The sequence below is a fragment of the Leptodactylus fuscus genome, chromosome 1, assembly GCF_031893055.1.
Source record: "Leptodactylus fuscus isolate aLepFus1 chromosome 1, aLepFus1.hap2, whole genome shotgun sequence".
NCBI classification, from domain to species: domain Eukaryota; kingdom Metazoa; phylum Chordata; class Amphibia; order Anura; family Leptodactylidae; genus Leptodactylus; species Leptodactylus fuscus.
In genome coordinates, this window is record NC_134265.1 from 296,736,151 (window position 1) to 296,755,198 (window position 19,048).

General features: G+C 39.9%; 1 protein-coding gene across 1 annotated transcript in view; it reads left to right on the top strand.

Moving 5' to 3' along the window:
• The window catches only part of GALNTL6 (polypeptide N-acetylgalactosaminyltransferase like 6), a 1,127,066-nt gene that overhangs the window by 1,075,767 nt on the left and 32,251 nt on the right, over window positions 1-19,048 (top strand). The window contains exon 9 of the mRNA XM_075258272.1: window positions 9,698-9,919. Coding sequence (XP_075114373.1) covers window positions 9,698-9,919 — 222 coding nt within the window. The remainder of the gene's footprint in view (window positions 1-9,697; window positions 9,920-19,048) is intronic.

A 19,048-nucleotide genomic window follows, 5' to 3' on the forward strand; every position in this document is an offset into this window, starting at 1 on the left:
AGCACTGCTTCATCAAGCCAATACAATGCATTAGCCAGTGCTGATTGGCCAGAGTACGGAATTCGGCCAATCAGCGCTGGCTCTGCCGGAGGAGGCGGAGTCTAAGGTCGGACCTGAATGGAGACTGGTGTGGAGCGATCTTAGACTCCGCCTCCTCCAGCAGAGCCAGCGCTGATTGGTCGAGTTCCGTACTCTGGCCAATCAGCGCTGGCCAATGCATTCTATTAGCCCGATGAAGTAGAGCTGAATGTGTGTGCTTAGCACACACATTCAGCTCTACTTCATCAGGCTAATAGAATACATTGGCCAATCAGCGCTGGCCAATGCATTCTATTAGCTTGATGAAGCAGAGTGTGCACAAGGGTTCAAGCGCACCCTCGGCTCTGATGTAGCAGAGCTGAGGGTGCACAAGGGTTCAAGTGCACCCTCGGCTCTCCTACATCAGAGCCGAGGGTGCGCTTGAACCCTTGTGCAGCCTCGGCTCTGCTACATCAGAGCCGAGGGTGCGCTTGAACCCTTGTGCACACTCTGCTTCATCAAGCTAATAGAATGCATTGGCCAGCACTGATTGGCCAGAGTACGGAATTCGGCCAATCAGCGCTGGCCAATGCATCCCTATGGGAAAAAGTTTATCTCACAAAAATCACAATTACACACCCGATAGAGCCCCAAAAAGTTATTTTTAATAACATTCCCCCCTAAATAAAGGTTATCCCTAGCTATCCCTGCCTGTACAGCTATCCCTGTCTCATAGTCACAAAGTTCACATTCTCATATGACCCGGATTTGAAATCCACTATTCGTCTAAAATGGAGGTCACCTGATTTCGGCAGCCAATGACTTTTTCCAATTTTTTTCAATGCCCCCAGTGTCGTAGTTCCTGTCCCACCTCCCCTGCGCTGTTATTGGTGCAAAAAAGGCGCCAGGGAAGGTGGGAGGGGAATCGAATTTTGGCGCACTTTACCACGTGGTGTTCGATTCGATTCGAACATGGCGAACACCCTGATATCCGATCGAACATGTGTTCGATAGAACACTGTTCGCTCATCTCTAATGAGCAACATTCTATTGTTAGCATGGCACGGGATTTCAACATCGCAATTTCATATGTTATGTTTTACAGTTCATGTTACTTTTTTGTTATTCATAAAGAGAGGTGCCTCTAGCTAAAGACAGGCACCAAGGAACACTTCTTATTATTCAGGTTTATTATCAATACACAATGAAAGACTCATAGGTCATGTGTAAAAGATGCTGAAAATAAGAGATTTATATATACTTACAATGTCATGAACATATAATACTAAGGTCAAATACTTGTGAGAAAACAGCATGGAAAATTCTAACTGTCTCTACTAGTTGGAGGCTATGGCTGAAAACTGACTGCTGCAAAGGCAGCATATACTCCGAAGCTATATGAAGTGAAATACTAGTGCATCTCAATAAATTAGAATATCATCAACCTCATATATTATAATGAGTCATTACAAACAGAGTGAACTTTTCCAAGTGTTTCTTTCTGTTAATGTTGATGATTATGGCTTACAGCCAAGGAAAACCCAAAAGTAATTATCTCAGAAAATTAGAATATTATATAAGACCATCTGTAAAAAAATATTTAACACAGAAATGTTGGCCAAATGAAAAGTTTTCCCAGTAAATGCCCTCAATACTTGGTGGGGGCTCAGCCTGTGGCACTGCAGAGGAGTTATGGAAGCCCAGGATGTATGATAGCAGCCTTCAGCTCATCTGCATTGTTGGGTCTTAGTATCTCATCTTCCTGTTTATAATACCCCATAGATTCTCTATGGGGTTTAGCTCAGGCGAGTTTGCTGACCAATCAAGCACAGTGATACTGTTGTTATTGAACCAGGTATTGTACTTTTGGCAGGGTGTACAGGTGCCAAGTCCTGTTGAAATTTTCATTTTCCATCTCCAATAAGCTTGTCGGCAGAGGGAAGCATGAAGTGCTCTAGAATTCCCTGGTAGACGATGTTAGGATTGGGTCCCGCAGGGTTCTCACACAGCGCCACCTGTGGGTCAATCTAACTCTCTCCCTAGGCCTCGGGTAGTGAGGTGTCTGGAGTGTAAGTCCAGCTTTCGGCCTGCTGAGCATGCTCAGACCTATTGGAGCTGCTCATAAGCTAAGTGCCATTTTTTCCCTACTGGGCATGAGTGATGAGGTCATGACCACTGCCCCTATTGGGCGGGGACTTGCCTTTAAATGGTGTGAGCCGACGCCCGCCCGGCGCTCACACTTTGACTGAAAATTGCTTAAGGACAGTAGTTCAGGGCTAGGCTCCAGTATACAGGCAGGTGTTCAGATTAGGCTTCTGTGTGGGGATACCTCTGCCTCCATCTGGGTGCTGTTAGTTAGGACCTGTAAACCCTGAACTTGCAGCTCTACACTAGGGCTTGGGAGCCATAGACACTGTTCCAGCCCGTGGCGCTGACAGCAGGTTTGGTCAATCAGTTAGCCTATTTTACACTGCCTACCGCCATTGCTACTCCTGTTTGGTTTTAGGAGTCTTTTTGTGTTGCTGACCAAGGGTGACATTTAACCCTTGGTAGCCTTGCTGTTTCAGGTTTACGCATGTGCTCCTTTCCAGTGAGTTAACTGGCAAGGTTTGGTTGCAGCCTGTTCACATTAAGTACCGCGCCACATCACTGCCAGTGCAGTTTAACTGGTAGTGCGCTGTTCAGACAGCCGCCCATCTGGGCCTGTGGACCTCGCTGCAGTGTCTTGCAGACTAGCAGTTCTGTTGTTTAAAATTATTATTTTATATATATACACAGAACCGTAACAGAAGGCTGCACTGACTTTGGTCTTGATAAAACACAGTGGACCTACACCAGCAGATGACATGGCTCCCCAAATCATCACTAATTGTGGAACTTCACACTAGACCTCAAGCAGCTTGGATTGTGTACAGCCGCCTATCCACTCTTCCTCCAGACTCTGGGACCTTGATTTCCAAATGAAATACAAAATTTACATTCATCTGAAAACACCTTTGACCACTGAGTAACAGTCCAGAACATTTTGATGATATTCTAGGTTATTGAGATGCACTAGTACATAGTAGAAAAAGGAATGGAGATTTTAAAATTAGTTCTTCTCATGCTAGGTTGACACTATTGTCGGCTGCCTGTTGATCTGGTCAGTCGGAGGACCAAAACAATGAACAGGAAGACTATTAAATCTTTTTTATTTAATTATCTTAACACTATTTTATAGTCCCGCTAGAAGATTTGATCTCTTTTATGGTTTACTTAATATATTGCACTACTTATATTGTCTGTATGAAACTAACAGGTAGCCTATTAGGTCATGCCTTTGGCGCAGCCTAATAGGGATATACTGAATTCAGATCTTCGGGCCCTCATTAGGCCCCCAGCTGATATATAATGGCATCAATATCCCACAATCATGTTCATTGGGATGACAATTCCTGATAGAGGGTATCGGTCCCTCTGGAGTCAAATAAATGCCACAAATCATGGCATCTGAATGGGTTAAAAGTCGATGATCTGAGATTTTCTGATCTTAGGTGTTAAAAGCAGGTACCTGGCTGTGAGAACATGCTTCACAAAGAACTGGAGACTCTGCTGTATTATGAGACATATGACAGAGAAAGTTATACACATAAATGGCTGATGTAGAAAGTCTATTGGTTGCTCTCTAATGAATTAAACTCAATTACAAAGATTATTTTAGCCCAGAATATAGAAAATGTTAAAATAAAATAATTCAATGGAAATGTGTACATAGGCTTTTATTCCATACCTGCTTATTTACATTATATCTCTAGCTATGAAGTTATGAAATAGAAGGCACCGGTATGTACAGAAGTCTATACACTTTGCCTATTTTTCCATCAGCCCATTAAAGCTCAGCAGTTTCACAAGTGACGTTCTATTAAGAGTCATGTTTTTAACATATAACTTGACTAGCAACAGTTTCTCAAACTGGACCCTTACCGGTATCCTAATGGAATGACTTTCTGTACATATCCTCAGGTGTCATTTTAATGATTGGTTACCATGTGCAGGAATTAGTCACACGAGGCATAAAAGCTCACAGGGAGATGTTACATTAAAATATGTTACTCTGCCATATGTTATTTTCATTTTATGGGAGTTTCTTACACAACCACCAGACAAAGTGCTTAAGATTGAATTAGAATGAATCCCGCGTTGCGTGTCCAACTGTTTGGGTATTTAAAATTAAACAGAAACTCTAAAGCTCAGTAAATTGCCATGCTGTTCTGCGATATGGGCAGTTTTAATAACAACTCCGCAGGATTACTCAAACTTATAAACATGTGAACATAACACATGCTGATCATTCAAAGACCATGAAATATTTAAGGCTTTCTATAGAAACTCAACTGTTCCTTACTCCATAAAGAAAAAAATGTTCCATTATTTGTGTGGATATATCTTCATGCATTATATGAAATATATCTTAAGATATATCACTTGAGTATATAGTGAAATTGCAAATGCACAGTAAGCCTAAATAATGAGGTGCCATAGGAAGAAAGAGAATAAGATGGATATATAGACAGATAGATGATTGATAGATAGATAGATAGATAGATAGATAGATAGATAGATAGATACTGTAGATAGATAGATGATAGATAGATAGATAAATAGATAGATAGATAGATAGATAGATAGATAGATAGATAGATAGATAGATAGATAGATAGATAGATAGATAGATAGATAGATACTGTAGATAGATAGATGATAGATAGATAGATAGATAGATAGATAGATAGATAGATAGATAGATAGATAGACTCTGTAGATAGATAATAGATAGATAGATAGATAGATAGATAGATAGATAGATAGATAGATAGATTTCACTTTTATTCAGATTATAAATAACAGCTAACCCGATGTTGCACAGTCCAGTGAGGTGGAATCATCTCGGTATAGCCAAACCTAAGCCACAAATTGTAAACTTCATGGCCTTTGTTACATGATATAAAAACAGTCATGTGAATGGACCCATAAACATTCATAAGTTTTAAAATGGCCATCACATGTGAACAAACCCTTCAATGGACTTCAGTGGACCCATCTATGAAAAACGGCATGTTTGTGTGTAACTAGGATTGCTGATGTTTGTGGAACATAATCTGTGTCATTTTTAAACATCAACAGGTATCCGTCAAAAAATGTCCATTTTTGGCAGATCCTATTTTTTTTCCCTTCTTTTCATTCTTCATTTTGAGCATGCTCAGAAAAGAATTAAGAGGGAAAAATGGGTTGCAAAAGGGACCCAAACTAATTTCCCTCCGCTGGTAATCCGTTTGTGTTCACCTTCCATAGAACTCAATGTTAAAAATGACAGATACGTTGCTGTCTGACTTTTATCTCCATCCAAAAGATTGGATGCATGACGGAAATGCTCCAAACGCACACAGGGAGTTGGTTTTAAAAACCCATTGAAATACTTTTTTTTTTTTTTTTAAACGACCCATTCTAATTAATTTTTAGGATCTTTCGACGTATCACAAAAACTGATACACCAACGAAGATGTAAACCCAGACCATTGTTAACACAATACGATGATTGCTTGTTCAATCACCCTAGTGGGGTGAAAATAAAAAGTGCAGAAAGTTTACACATAAAAATAAATAATTAATAAACAAATATAAATAAATATGTTAGTTATCCCTACATCTGAAAATGACTTTGCTGGTTAGTCAAAGATATCTGGAACAACTTCTCTGTGGAGTTCCTTCAAAAATTGTGTACAAGTGTACCTAGAAGAATTGATGCTGCTTCGAAGGTAAAGGGCAGTTACACCAAATATTCATCTTTTGTCCATTTGCTTTTTAAGGCCAAATTCACGACCATCCAACTTCCATTGAAATAACAAAAGCAGTGTAGGGGTTTCTTCACATGTCCATTTTTACAGCTATCAAAAAAAACTGACGTACTCTTACTTTGTCAAAAACGGACATAGACAAAGCCTCGTGAAAAAAACTCATAGACATTCACACACACAGCAATTTTTCACTGTCATGTTATACTTAAAACTGTGATCTTTATATTTATTGTGACAATTGCAGATATCTGTCTTATTGAATGCCTTATGATTAGAGATGAGCGAGTAGTATTCGATCGAGTAGGTATTCGATCAAATACTATGGTATTCGAAATACTCATACTCGATCGAGTACCACTCGCTATTTGAATGGAAAAATTTGATGCAGAACTAGTGTTGATTGGCCGAATGCTATACAGTCGGCCAATCAACGCTGGTTCTTCTCCTACCTTTAGACGTCTTCTCTGCACTGCATCCCTGTGGCGTCTTCCAGCTCTGAATTCACTCTGCTAGGCATCGGACCTGGGTAGAGCCAACAGCGCATGCCCGCGCTACAAGAAAATGGCCGCTTTGACTGTAAGCGGCCATTTTCTTGTAGTGCGGGCATGCGCAGTCGTCTCTGCCCAGGCCCGATGCCTAGCAGAGTGAATTCAGAACTGGAAGACGCCGCAGGGACGCTGCACGGAGAAGACTTCTTGGAGAATACAGCCCGACCCTCACTCGTGGACTTGGTAAGTTCAATTTGATCAAATGTTGCCTACCCCTGAAACGAGCATTTTTCCCCCATAGAGTATAATAGGAATCGATATTCGATTCGAGTAGTCAAATATTGAGGGGCTACTGGAAACGAATATTGAATATTGAGTATTTAACTACTCGCTCATCTCTACTTATGATCATAGAGACAATCTGTAGTCTTCCAAGCTTCTAACTCATTTTATAAACTGGCCAAATTATTTGAGTTGAGTTTTCTTCCGCCTTATTGTCTACTAACCTTATTAAGATTCATGGTATGTTTTCACGCTTTATGGTATACACATCAAAACTACCAAGCATTAAATAGACCGATTACCTGAGTATTCTCAAGATAATTTTGGAGTCTTTATTTTATTTTTTATTTTTCCCAGTTCCCTTCTCCTTAGAGATGGCCTTTATTGATGGGCAGCAAAACCTTTATTTCTACAAACAAGCTAAAAGCAGCCAATCTATACCTGAAAGCTAAAGCGGGGAAAGCTGATAACTCTAGAGTATTGTGCCATAAATACAGACAGCTTTGTGGAGAACATAAACAGCCTTGTTAACAGGCTAAAAGGAATGTGTGCTATTAATCAAATTATTGAAGCTAAAGCTATAAAGTGCCTCATGGCATATTCCTTATAGTGCTGCAAGCTAAGGTGGGATTTTTCAGATATACCTGTCACTAAAATTAAATTATAGATACAGTAGTTTGAGATTAATTGACCAAAAGTAATAAATGCTTAGTATTTTATTTTTTGTATGCCTATTTAAAAGATGTCAACTTCATAGAGCAAAACGCTATAAAGAAACAGTAATGGACATCACAAATTGTGCCTTTGTCATTTTTGATGAGGGCTCCTTGGATTGTATCTTTCAAGATGGATGTACAGTATATGGTAGGTAGAATCACTGTCATGTCTGTGTCAAAAGGCCTTACTTTGTGTCTGTATTTAAACTTCAATAAGTCAACCTACCATTTTTGTTCGGATCTGGGCATAGTTCCATAGAATCCTAGGATGGTTTATGAAGTCCACATCAAGCACTCTTTTTTTGAGAACAGGATTTGTAATGTAAAAATACAAACACAGGAAGTAAATTCTATACATTTTTCATGTTTTAGATATAACTCTTAATTTTGGCTTCTAAATGCCATTCCAAAATAGTAACCAAAATACTGTATGGTGAAAAAGGCCAGACATGGGCATGTAGCTTCAGAAATAATGTTCTTAGGAGGCAACATGGTGGCTCAGTGGTTACCACTGCAGCCTTGCAGCGCTGGAGTCCTGGGTTTGAATCACGCCAAGGAAAACCTCTGCAAGAAGTTTGTATGTTCTCCCCATGTTTGCGTGGATTTCCTCCCATACGCCAAAGACAGTACGCTCACAATCTACATAAAAGAAATTATTTTCTTGTGGCTAGTATTTATCCTATTATCAGTTTTCCTCAAGCTTTCTCAGTAGTACTGTCGGCTCTAACACTGATACTTATATATTATATTATTATAATATAATGTAACTGAAATCTATAAATAATGCCTTTTTGCTCTTTTTTTTTTTTTTTTTTTTTTTACCATACCGTTTTTTAGCTGCATCTCACTTATGTGAGGAGTTTCAGAATTTTGTGGTTTTTTAGAATTTTGAGCAAAAGATAAAAGGATGGGAAGATTCCAAACAGATGGGAAACATAAAGAAAGTGCTTACTCATCTCTTTCTTACTGGGTCCAGTTTGGACTTTGGCAAAAAAAAAAAAAACTGGATCAAAAAGTGCAGTGCCTTTTTTCAAGTGTTGAGTCAGTCAAGTCTACTCAGTGAACTTGACTGAGACTGGGGTCCCACGTGGCTTAAATGCAGTGTTTTACAGTCTCTGCAAAGTGGATGGGATTGTACTGAATTCCATCCACACATTGCAAAAAAATATGTGCAGCGGAGACGTAGCAATTTCCAAAACTGTTGTAGTTTTGGAAATCAAAGCATGTCAATTATACCTACGGAAATGCTGTCAGTTTTACTATAGGTATAATGGAAGTAGAAATTCATAGAGGAAACCTCTGCAGATTGTCTGTGAAAAACGATGTGGGAAAAACCGCAATGCTTTGTCGCCATGGCTTTCCTGCAGTGCTTTTTTGCTTTGGCCTTCTGCATGGGATCTTGAGGTTTAAAGGGGCTCTATCATTGGAAAAAGTCATTTTTAACTAAGCACATCCTTGCATAGGCTTTAGAAAGTCTATTCCACACCTACCTTTTGTATGTAAATTGCCTCAGTAGATTTTGAATAAGTCTGTTTTTATTCATATGCTAATTCGCTTCTCAGTGCAACCCGGAAGTCTCTTCGTGCACTGTCTTCTGTATATACAACACATCTTGCTGCTGTCTGCTCTCATACATAGCACACAGCATAGAGAGGAGAGCTGGCTGTGTGCTGGCTGGAAGCTAATTAGCATATGAATAAAAAACGGACTTATTCAAACACTACTGAAGCGATTTACATACAAAAGGTATGTATGGAATAGCATATGCTATGCAGGGATGTGATTAGTAAAAAAGGAATTTTGCCAATGATAGAGCCCCTTTAAGAGTTTTTTTTCCAGGTTTGGTTGTTGCTCAGGGACCACATTGGCTACTTTATACAACTGATACTTGGGGGTTGGGGGTGGCAGACAATCGCTGATCTTCAACTGATGACCTATCCTAAGGATAGTAGATCATCAACTAAAACTCCTTTAAATGAACACCCTGCACTATCATACTGTAAAACACATGAACTTTAAGAACTTTCATTTTACTGTTGCACTGTTGCAAACTTTTGGTAAAAGATACCCTAAAGTTTACTTTAAGATAACCTTCAAGTTCAGCCATAGCCGCCACCTAAAACAATAAAAGGTTAAGAAGAAAGCAATCTGATTAATGCTTTTGGCTGTTCCTGATTAATTTGAGTCTCATTAATCCCCGCAGTGCAGTTACATCTCGCTACTTTTTCGTTTAATAAACTAATTGAGCCATTAATCTGACTGTATCACACAAAGGTCATAATTACTTGATGTATAATGTTGCATGAAGTATTTGAAAAGAACTCTGATAGTAACCGGCTCACTATTTTGTGCATATTAGAACCTGAAACGTGTGGCAGAGACCTGGATGGATGAATATGCAGAATACATCTACCAGAGGAGACCTGAATATAGACACCTGTCTACTGGAGACCTCACATCTCAAAAGGAACTTCGTAAACATCTTAAGTGTAAGGACTTCAAGTGGTTCATGACTGAAGTGGCATGGGACATTCCAAAGTATTACCCACCAGTAGAACCTCCACCTGCGGCCTGGGGAGAGGTACAATTTTATTATATAAATGGTATATTATTATCACTCTTATGTAATGATGAATTCTACTGAATATTCCACTGATATTGGAATTATCAGTATACTGTGTAGTGTTAACTTGAAAGGGTCTATGCAGTATGTTTATACTGTTCTCCAGTATATTTAAGAGGAATAACCCATTGTGTAAATGAAGACCTGTTGTTAATCAGCTGATCACCAGGGAAAAACACTGTAAGGGTATGTTCATACTGCAGAAAATGAAGAGGAATTTGAAGCCAACATCAGACTCAGCTTCTTCTTCATATTTCACCCCCATTGACTCCTCACGGAGGAATGCTGCCCACTGATATAGCTCAGATGAGTGGGCCTATTCATAGGGGAGTCTTAAGCCGTAGACCCTGTAGTTGAATCAGTCTTGAATTCAATGGCAAGACCTAGTACAACATTTATTTTTTCCATGTTCTGCTGTAATCTCTGCCTCCCATGTAATACAATAGAAGATAGAATCAAATACTGATTTTCAATGGCAGATTCCACCTTGTGAATTACCAATACTGAAACCTTTGCCAGCTTGTAGGCATAGATTTCCTTAATCATTTACCCCGCATACTTGATATGGCTAATGGTTCCATCCTCAGAGTACCTTTGCCCAAATCTGGTGCTTAAAGTGAGTCTGTCTGCACCAGAAACATTATTACACCAGCCACACTGCCTTAACCTGTGAGAACACTGTTATAATATATAATTGTTTGTAGAAAGGCTGCTTGATTTTGGAAAAAAAAAGCTTTTTATTTCTATGCAGTTGAGCTAATAGTGCATAGGGGATGTTCTGGGGCGGCTGAATATAGCAGCAAGATCTTACTTTCAGTACTCCTTCCAGCAAGACTGATGTAAACTCAGCTTTCCCCACCTCCTACTAAGCAAGAGGAAGATCTTGACGCAATGTTCAGTCATCCCAGAACACTCCTTCAATTCACTTGTAGCTCATTTGCATAGTAATAAAAAACAACTTTGCATAGTAATAAAACCCAGCTTTTTGTCAAAATTAAGCAGCCATTCTACAAACAAATTCTATCGCTGTGCTCATGGCTCCGAGTACTATAAAGAACTGGGGCGGATTTTATAACATTTGTGGGTCTGACAGCTCAGCTTTGTGGCTCGCTAGAAAATTATTGTTCTTGGTCGATATGGATTTGTGTCCCCAATAAAGAATAACAATTGTTTAATTCACTAATGGGCGCCTGTATTTCCTGCCAATTGCCAGATTGCACCTTTACCTCCATTGGCAAGAAGTTCTGGTATGTTCCAGCAGTTAATGCAGGATGAATGAGACCAGAACTAACCATCTAAGTGGACACTGTAATGTCCAATTGAACCAGTCTTCTTTAGGCTGCCCTGGCAAATACAAGTGGAACTCAAAAGGGAACGCCTATATATACTCCAGTTTCACACTAAACATTTTTAGATTAGAATTAGGGTTGAGCCGATCTTGAGATTTCAAGATCGAATTTAAAATTCGATTTCCAATCATTTTCCAGCCGATCTCTATCTCTATCGATCGTGAAATTTGCTCGTTTGCCGATTGGAATCCAATCTTTTCCAATCCCGATCCTCAACCCTATTCAATGCTTTTCTATGGGAAATAAACACTTTTGGGGTTAAGCCGATCTTGAGATAACTCCGACCTCGATCCCACTGGAAAAGATCGGGATTGGAATTCCAATCGCGATCGTGAAATTTACTCGATCGCCGATCGGAATCCTATCTTTCTGATCCCGGTCGCTCAACCATAATTAGACCATAATATATATATATATTATATAGTCTAATCTAAAAATGTTCAGTGTGAAACTGGAGTAAATAATTATATGAATATGCTTAACAATTTCCTTTAGAACTATTTACTATTTATATAGTCAAATAAAAATACTTTTTATTAATATTTATGATTACGTATATTTGATCCTTTGAAAGGCTACAATTTATATAACATGGCATCATAAAAGCAGTGGTTGACATGTTAGAATTATTGCTAAAAATAAAGGCAATTGATATCTACAAATAGACAGTGAGCACTTGCATTTTCTGTACATGAGCTGATATTCCATGAAAGGACGGTAGGAGATATGGTTTTGTTTTATAAATAGCTGAAGGAAAATAAAAGTGGACAGGCTGCAAAGCAAAATGCTGAGTTCATTTTTTAGATGGTTTATTTTATTCCTAGGCTGGCTGTTTTCCCAGTCTCATAACTTTCTAATAGAAGCGTAACATGTTTTATACAGACCAATTGAGTGTGATTAAGTGCACTACCTAGCCGCTGTATAACTGCCTACACAACAGTAATATACAAAGAGTAACAATAGGAACAAACAAGGTTCTTATATCTAAATGACTTGTGCTAACTGCTCTTCAGCTGACTATTAGATAGACATTTATATCTTGTATTTCTTTCACACTTATAACCCATAGTATGATGAATGTTGTGTACCTGTGTATCTTTTGTTTCTTCAAGTTAGCACCATTAGTGGTTGATAGATCAGATGGTTTATCAGCATCAAGGTCATTGTTTATTATCTTACATCTTTATATATGTATTATATGTGGAATATATCTGTTTCCATGAGCTATATCGGCCGTGGATATTTATATTATGGCCCATATGATCCCTCAATTCTACGCTACCTTAATGAAATGTTAGTTTTGCAATCATTGCCTATACAAACTATTACTCATTTGCACAAGGCACAATGACCCCTACTTATTAAGGCCAATACGTGTGGAAAGTGGCCAAAAATGCACCTCAACCGGGCATATTTTTGACACATTATGGCACACCTCAGCTCTGGCACTTGTCACCCTACAGTTCAGAGAGTAGAGTGGTAATATAGAAAATCCCAGGTGCCCTATCTTCATGACATTGATAATATGATTTTGATTGCAGAAGTGTTTTGGCACAGGGAATGGACCTTGGTTTTAAGGGGGAATTTCAAATCTAAAGGCCCCTTCACACAGAGGATACTCTGGCTGATTCGGAACGTTTACACGTTCCGAATCAGCAGCGTTTAAAGCAGGTCCCATTGCTTTCTATGGGAGCCGGCATACGTGCGCTCCTTATAGAAATGAATTGACTGCTTTTTCCCATTCATTTCTATGGGGAGCGCGCGTATGCCAGCTCTCATACAAAGCAATGGGACCTGCTTTAAACGCTGCTGTTTACACGTTCCGAATCAGCCAGAGTATCCACCATGTGAAGGGGCCCTAAGAGAGACAGGAGAGTATGGGAGTAGAAACTCATGATCATTTTTGACACATTCCAGAGGAGGTTAAACCTGACGCATGGATTTATGTCCTTCTACAAGAGTTAGGCATCACATTACTAAGCAAAGGGACCATAAAACGCAGAGGGCCATCCTTTGAACTGATCATGTGTTTTTTAACTTATCTATTTATACTGTAGACTATACTGTAGACTTCTTCCAATCAACTGTCGCATCAAACACTTTATTCCTGTGTCCTTTTCTGTATAAATATGCATGCCTTCAGAAATTCTGTTATACCATGCCTGATGAAGAGACCTGAGAAGTCTAGAAAGCTTGCAATCTGTCGTCATTTTTGTTAGCCATTAGAGATGAGCGAGTAGTATTCGATCGAGTACCACTCGCTATTCAAATGGAAAAGTTTGATGCAGAACCAGCATTGATTGGCCGAATGCTATACAGTCGGCCAATCAACGCTGGTTCTTCTCCTACCTTTAGAAGTCTTCTCCGTGCAGCTTCCCCGCAGCGTCTTCCAGCTCTTCATTCACTCTGCCAGGCATCGGGCCTGGGCAGAGCCAACTGCGGACATGCGCAGTCGGCTCTGCCCAGGCCCGATGCCTGGCAGAGTGAATTCAGAGCCGGAAGATGCCGCGGGGATGCTGCACAGAGAAGACTTCTCGGAGAATCCAGCCCGACCCTCACTCGTGGACTTTGGTAAGTATAATTTGATCGAATGTTGCCTACCCTTGAAACGAGCATTTTCCCCCCATAGACTATAATAGGGTTCGATATTCGATTCGAGTAGTCGAACATTGAGGGGCTACTCGAATTGGATTTCGAACCTCAAACATTTTAGTGTTCGCTCATCTCTATTAGCCATTAAAAAGGTTTCAACTACTGAAGACTCTCAATTTTTATATTAGGTATTGTAGGGAATTTACCAAGAATGGCATTTCCACTTCCATGTGCCAGAATTGAAATCTACACAAGTCAGGAATGGGCATAGATTTAAAGTATTACTCAAATGAGTTTTCTGGTGTGAGTTATTGTAAATTTGTCTCACCGAGGCATCTCTAATAGAGATGAGCTTGTACTGTTCGGATCAGCCGATCCGAACAGCACGCTCCATAGAAATGAATGGATGCACCTGGTACTTCCGCTTTGATGGCAGCCGGCCGCTTAACCCCCCGCGTGCCGGCTACGTATATTCATTTCTATGCGAGTGTGCTGTTCGGATCAGCTGATCCGAACAGTACTCGCTCATCTCTAGTCTCTACCCCTGCCCTTCTTCCTCTTTTTGCAAATGACTAGTGCCGTGTAGAATAAAACATGTGGTGCATCTTTGGCACAAGAAAAGGCCATGTTCCAAAGATTACATTAATGTCCATCTATGCCAGAAAATTGGAGAAGGTTGTTTAGTAAATTTCCTCTATTTTTGGTTGTTTTCACAGCAGTTTTAAAATACAGTGGCCAGATGTTTGTTGAATGTCAGTAGAAAATTATTAGAATTTTTATATTCACAGAACTTTAACTAGTGGCATCCTAGCAACTTCTTGGGATTTTGTTGCATTAATATCAAAATACATTGGGAAAAATTTGCTAAAATAGTCATGCCAGTTTTATGGCACAAAAAGTATTGCATTTTTAATTATTTGAGCCAATATTTTCCATTTTCCAAACTTCCTTCCAACAATTTACATGGCATCAAGCATCTCTATGTCCATATTTAGGCCAAGGCACCATGTTGCAGAAACACTGCGTTTTACAGCAAAAGTAAAGTTGATGAGAACCTGGGAAATCCTACCTACCCTTCTCCATAGCCTCCCAGCGAATACTCTCACTCCCCTCCAGTCCACCTTAAATTGTGCTGCTTGCTTAATATACCTCTCTCCCATTCTTCATCTGCCACTCCCCTCTGTCAATCATTTTACTGGCCACCCATTACCCAATGAATAGTTACTAATGTTGACATAAAAAGCCATCCACAAGCTATCCCCTCCATATATCTCTGACCTAATCTCCCACTACCTGCCCACATGTAACTTCCGATCCTCCAAAGACCTCCTACTCCGCTCTGCTCTTATCTGCTCTTCCCATAACCATCTCTAAGATTTCTCCCGTGCATGCCCCATACTCTGGAACTCCTACCAAGACACAAAAGACTGACCCCCACAATCACAGGCTTCAAGAAGGCCCTGAAGACTCACCTATTCAGGAAGGCCTACAACCTCCAATAACACTACTGTCACCACACCGCCATCTGTACAGTCCCCCCTCTCCTTCTGTCTCTATCCCTCTTCCCCCATAGACTGTAAGCCCTCATGGGCAGGGCCCTCTGTACCACAGAGGAAAACTATAAAGACTTTCTGTGAAAAGCATTTTGGGAAAACCGTGATACGTTTCTGCCACAGTTTTTCCGGCAGCGCTTTTTGGCTGCAGCCCGCTACGTGGGGCTTTAGTCTTAAGGATAGTTATTTTGCTGAAAAAGGAGAACATTTTCTTATTTTCTTTGGTGATAGGTAATTATTTTATCCTTAGATTTCTTTGCCCATATTTTTCTGTATTTGACAGATTAACATATGAGCTTTAGTCATTTGTATTTAATAGCGCCATATTTATGTGACAGACAAGATTGTTCATTTACTGTTTACCATAATGCAACAGATTTCAATGACAAGCAAAAATAACATTCTCTGCCTCCACTTTCATAGGAGAGCATGGCATGAATAGCGTCTTCCCTGAATACTCTGTGTACTGACAAAAGAACATGCTGTGCTTTGTAGCTCTGATAATAATTAAAGTCCTCTCTGCATCTGTGTGGCTTATGCAGTAATTGAAGTGTGCTCACATCTTACAGGGCTGTATTCACAGGCTGCATATTATTTGCCAATTCATTCCTGCCTTCCTAAGAAAACATCTATTTATCATCCTTTCGTCATGCACTGCAGCTTAACTTTTCCAACACTATTTCTGCCCTTTTCTTCTTTGTCTCTGCATAAAAAGATAAAATGAAACACTTCATATATCCCCTTTGCCAGAGTAGTGTCCTTATGAATGCTCAGCTGCAGAAGAAGTACAGTAAGAGCACAACAGGAGCTCATTTTCTCATAAAGACAACATTAAGTACCCTAGACATGTAGCGTAATAGAGTTGCATGGTCTTTCAAGATTCAAAAGCTCTAGTATTATGTAGAAAATGTATTTTGCCTTGTTTTCTTGCCATCAGGCTTTTATATGCTTAAAAGGCTTCTATTAAATGGTACCATAAATAGTGCACTGTTATAGTATTCTTATGGTGCAACAATTGTTTGCCCATTTCAAGGTTTTTTTGTTTGATTTTTATACTAGGAGTCTATAACAGGAATTACTGACCTCTGCTAGCTTCATAATGCAAAGACTTTTTTGCAATTCACTTGTCTTGGACTAATGCCTTATTCACACGGCACTGCTATTTTTATGGATTTATCTGTCAATATCTGTTTTTCATGGCCATTCCATTCCATTTGGACATTTTTGATGGGCGAGTGTCATCCTTTTCGTCAGTTTTTTTCTGTTAGTGAAAATAAATGGATGAATTTCATTGGTCTTTCTTTTTTGACCCAACTCATTGATTTGTTTTTAACAGATGTAAAATGGACGTCAATCCATTTTACACCGGTTTCCGCACAAAACATGCAGGGCGAAAAGTCCTGCAAGCATTTTTCAGGCGGAAACTCTGCAGACCCCAATACCCTTGCTACCTTTTTACCTTTTTAAGCTGATTACGTTTCCGTTCTTCATGTCTATAACCCATTGATTACATTGATTGTAATCCCTCATAGATTGTAAGGCCTTGCGAGCAGGGCCCTCTACCCCACTGTGCCAGTCGGTCACTGTTAGTATTATATCTACCTGTATATTCTGTGTACTGTATGTAACCCCCAAATGTAAAGCACCATGGAATTAATGGGGCTATATAAATAAACAATAATAATAATAATAAATTGCAGTAGTGCAACATTTTTGCCTGCTGCAGAATTGCAAGTAACAAAAATACTTTTAGGCCGGGGCCCCACGTGATGTAAGCAGCGTGTTTTACAGTCAGGGCAAAGTGGATGGGATTCTAGCGAATCCCATGCCCACTTTGCGATAATAACCCGCGGTGTGGACACTCTTCGATTTCCAAGATTGGCACGCTTTTGGAAATCGCAGTATGTCAATTATAGGGAAATGCCAGTAGTTTCCCTATAGGTATAATTGTAACAGAAAGTCCACAAAGGAAACCTCTGCAAACTTTCTGTCTAAATTGCTGTGGGAAGAACCACAATGCACTGCCACCGTAGTTTTTCCCGCAGTGTTTTTTTTGCTGCGGGACGCCCCGTGGGGCCTTTGCCTTAAAATTAAAGCTAAGTGAATGAGATTTCTTTAAGGCTAAGGCCCCAGGCGATGACCCACAGCTATAAAGCTCTGCAGGAAAAAACGTGGCGACAACGCTTTGCAGCTCTTCCTGCAGCGCTTTAAACAGAAAGTTCATGGAGTTTCCCTCCACAGACTTTCTCTTTCAATTATATCTACGGGAAAACCGCTGGCGTTTCCGTAGATATACAATTGACATTCTGATATTTCCAAAACCACACCAGTTTTGGAAATGGCGGCGTGTCCATGCCACAGTTTTTACTGCAAAGTGGGCATGGGATTTGAATGATTTTTCTTGTGGCGTTTCCAACCCTTAGTGTCCCGGCCTTAGGCTAAGGCCCCACAGCATTTTTTATTGCAGATTTTGCTTCAGTTTTTTTGAACCAATGTCAGCAGTGATTTGAAAAGAAATGGAAAATAAAAAGATAGACCTTTCCATGATGTGGGGCCTTAGCCTTAAGTTCATTCACACATCGTTTAAAAAAAAAAAAAAAAAGCTGCTGAAAATGCCCTAGTGTGGCTTATTTTAAAAGCTCATTTTGGTCATGAAAATAATGTATTTTTCCCAAGTTTTTGTATTGTTTTCCAATGCAGTTTCGCTGTGTTTTTTTCCCCCAGCTGTCTTTTTTATTTGTTAGTTTGTTTTTATATGTACATTGGGAAAGTGATCATTCAAATTATCCTTTATTTTGTTTTATTTATACATTTTAAAAAACTTTAAAAAGCAGAAACATTGATAATACTAATCTTGTATTGCATTATCAGTGCAGTTTTTGTGACCAGAGCTATAGGCGGTGCAGTGGTAGCAGTCGCTACTGTCCTGGACTCCGTGCGGGCCCCAAACATTCTTGTGTCAAGTAAAATATTTCATTTTTTTTAATTCTACAGGTAGGGACCCGGTTACAGATTTAGCATCAGGGCCCAGGGGCTTCAAATTACACTTCTGTCTCTGAAGGCGTTATCACGGTCTTGTACTGGAGGCTCTACTCTTTCCTTCTCACTCTGTTGTGGGGTTGTCCCTGGCAAGAATGCAAGGGGTTGGATTGAGGAATGATTTGCTTAACATATGGAAGGTTTAATTTGTGGAGAATGCTGCTGCCAATAGTTTAGGGAAGGAAAGAGGGAAACTGCACCTGACATTAGGAGAGGTGAAGGTAGGGGGACAATGCTGCTATCGGTGACGCTTGTATTTGGCACTGATGGGGGGAAATGTTACACTGCACTGTGTTGTTTGGTACTTCTGTGGAGGTATTTTATGCTGTAAGGGGGTATTTGGCACTGCTGGGGTTAAATCCTGTGCTCTGTGGTGTTCAGCATGACTGGAGAAGTATTCTGGATGGCACTACAATACTTGCTTGGTGCTGCTCAGGAGGTCTGCCATGCTACATTGTGTAGTTTGGCACTTCTATTCTGCCGGGTGTGGGTATTTGGTACTGCTAGTGCAACATTTTGTGTTGTAATTTGACATCTGGGGACGGTTGTATGTG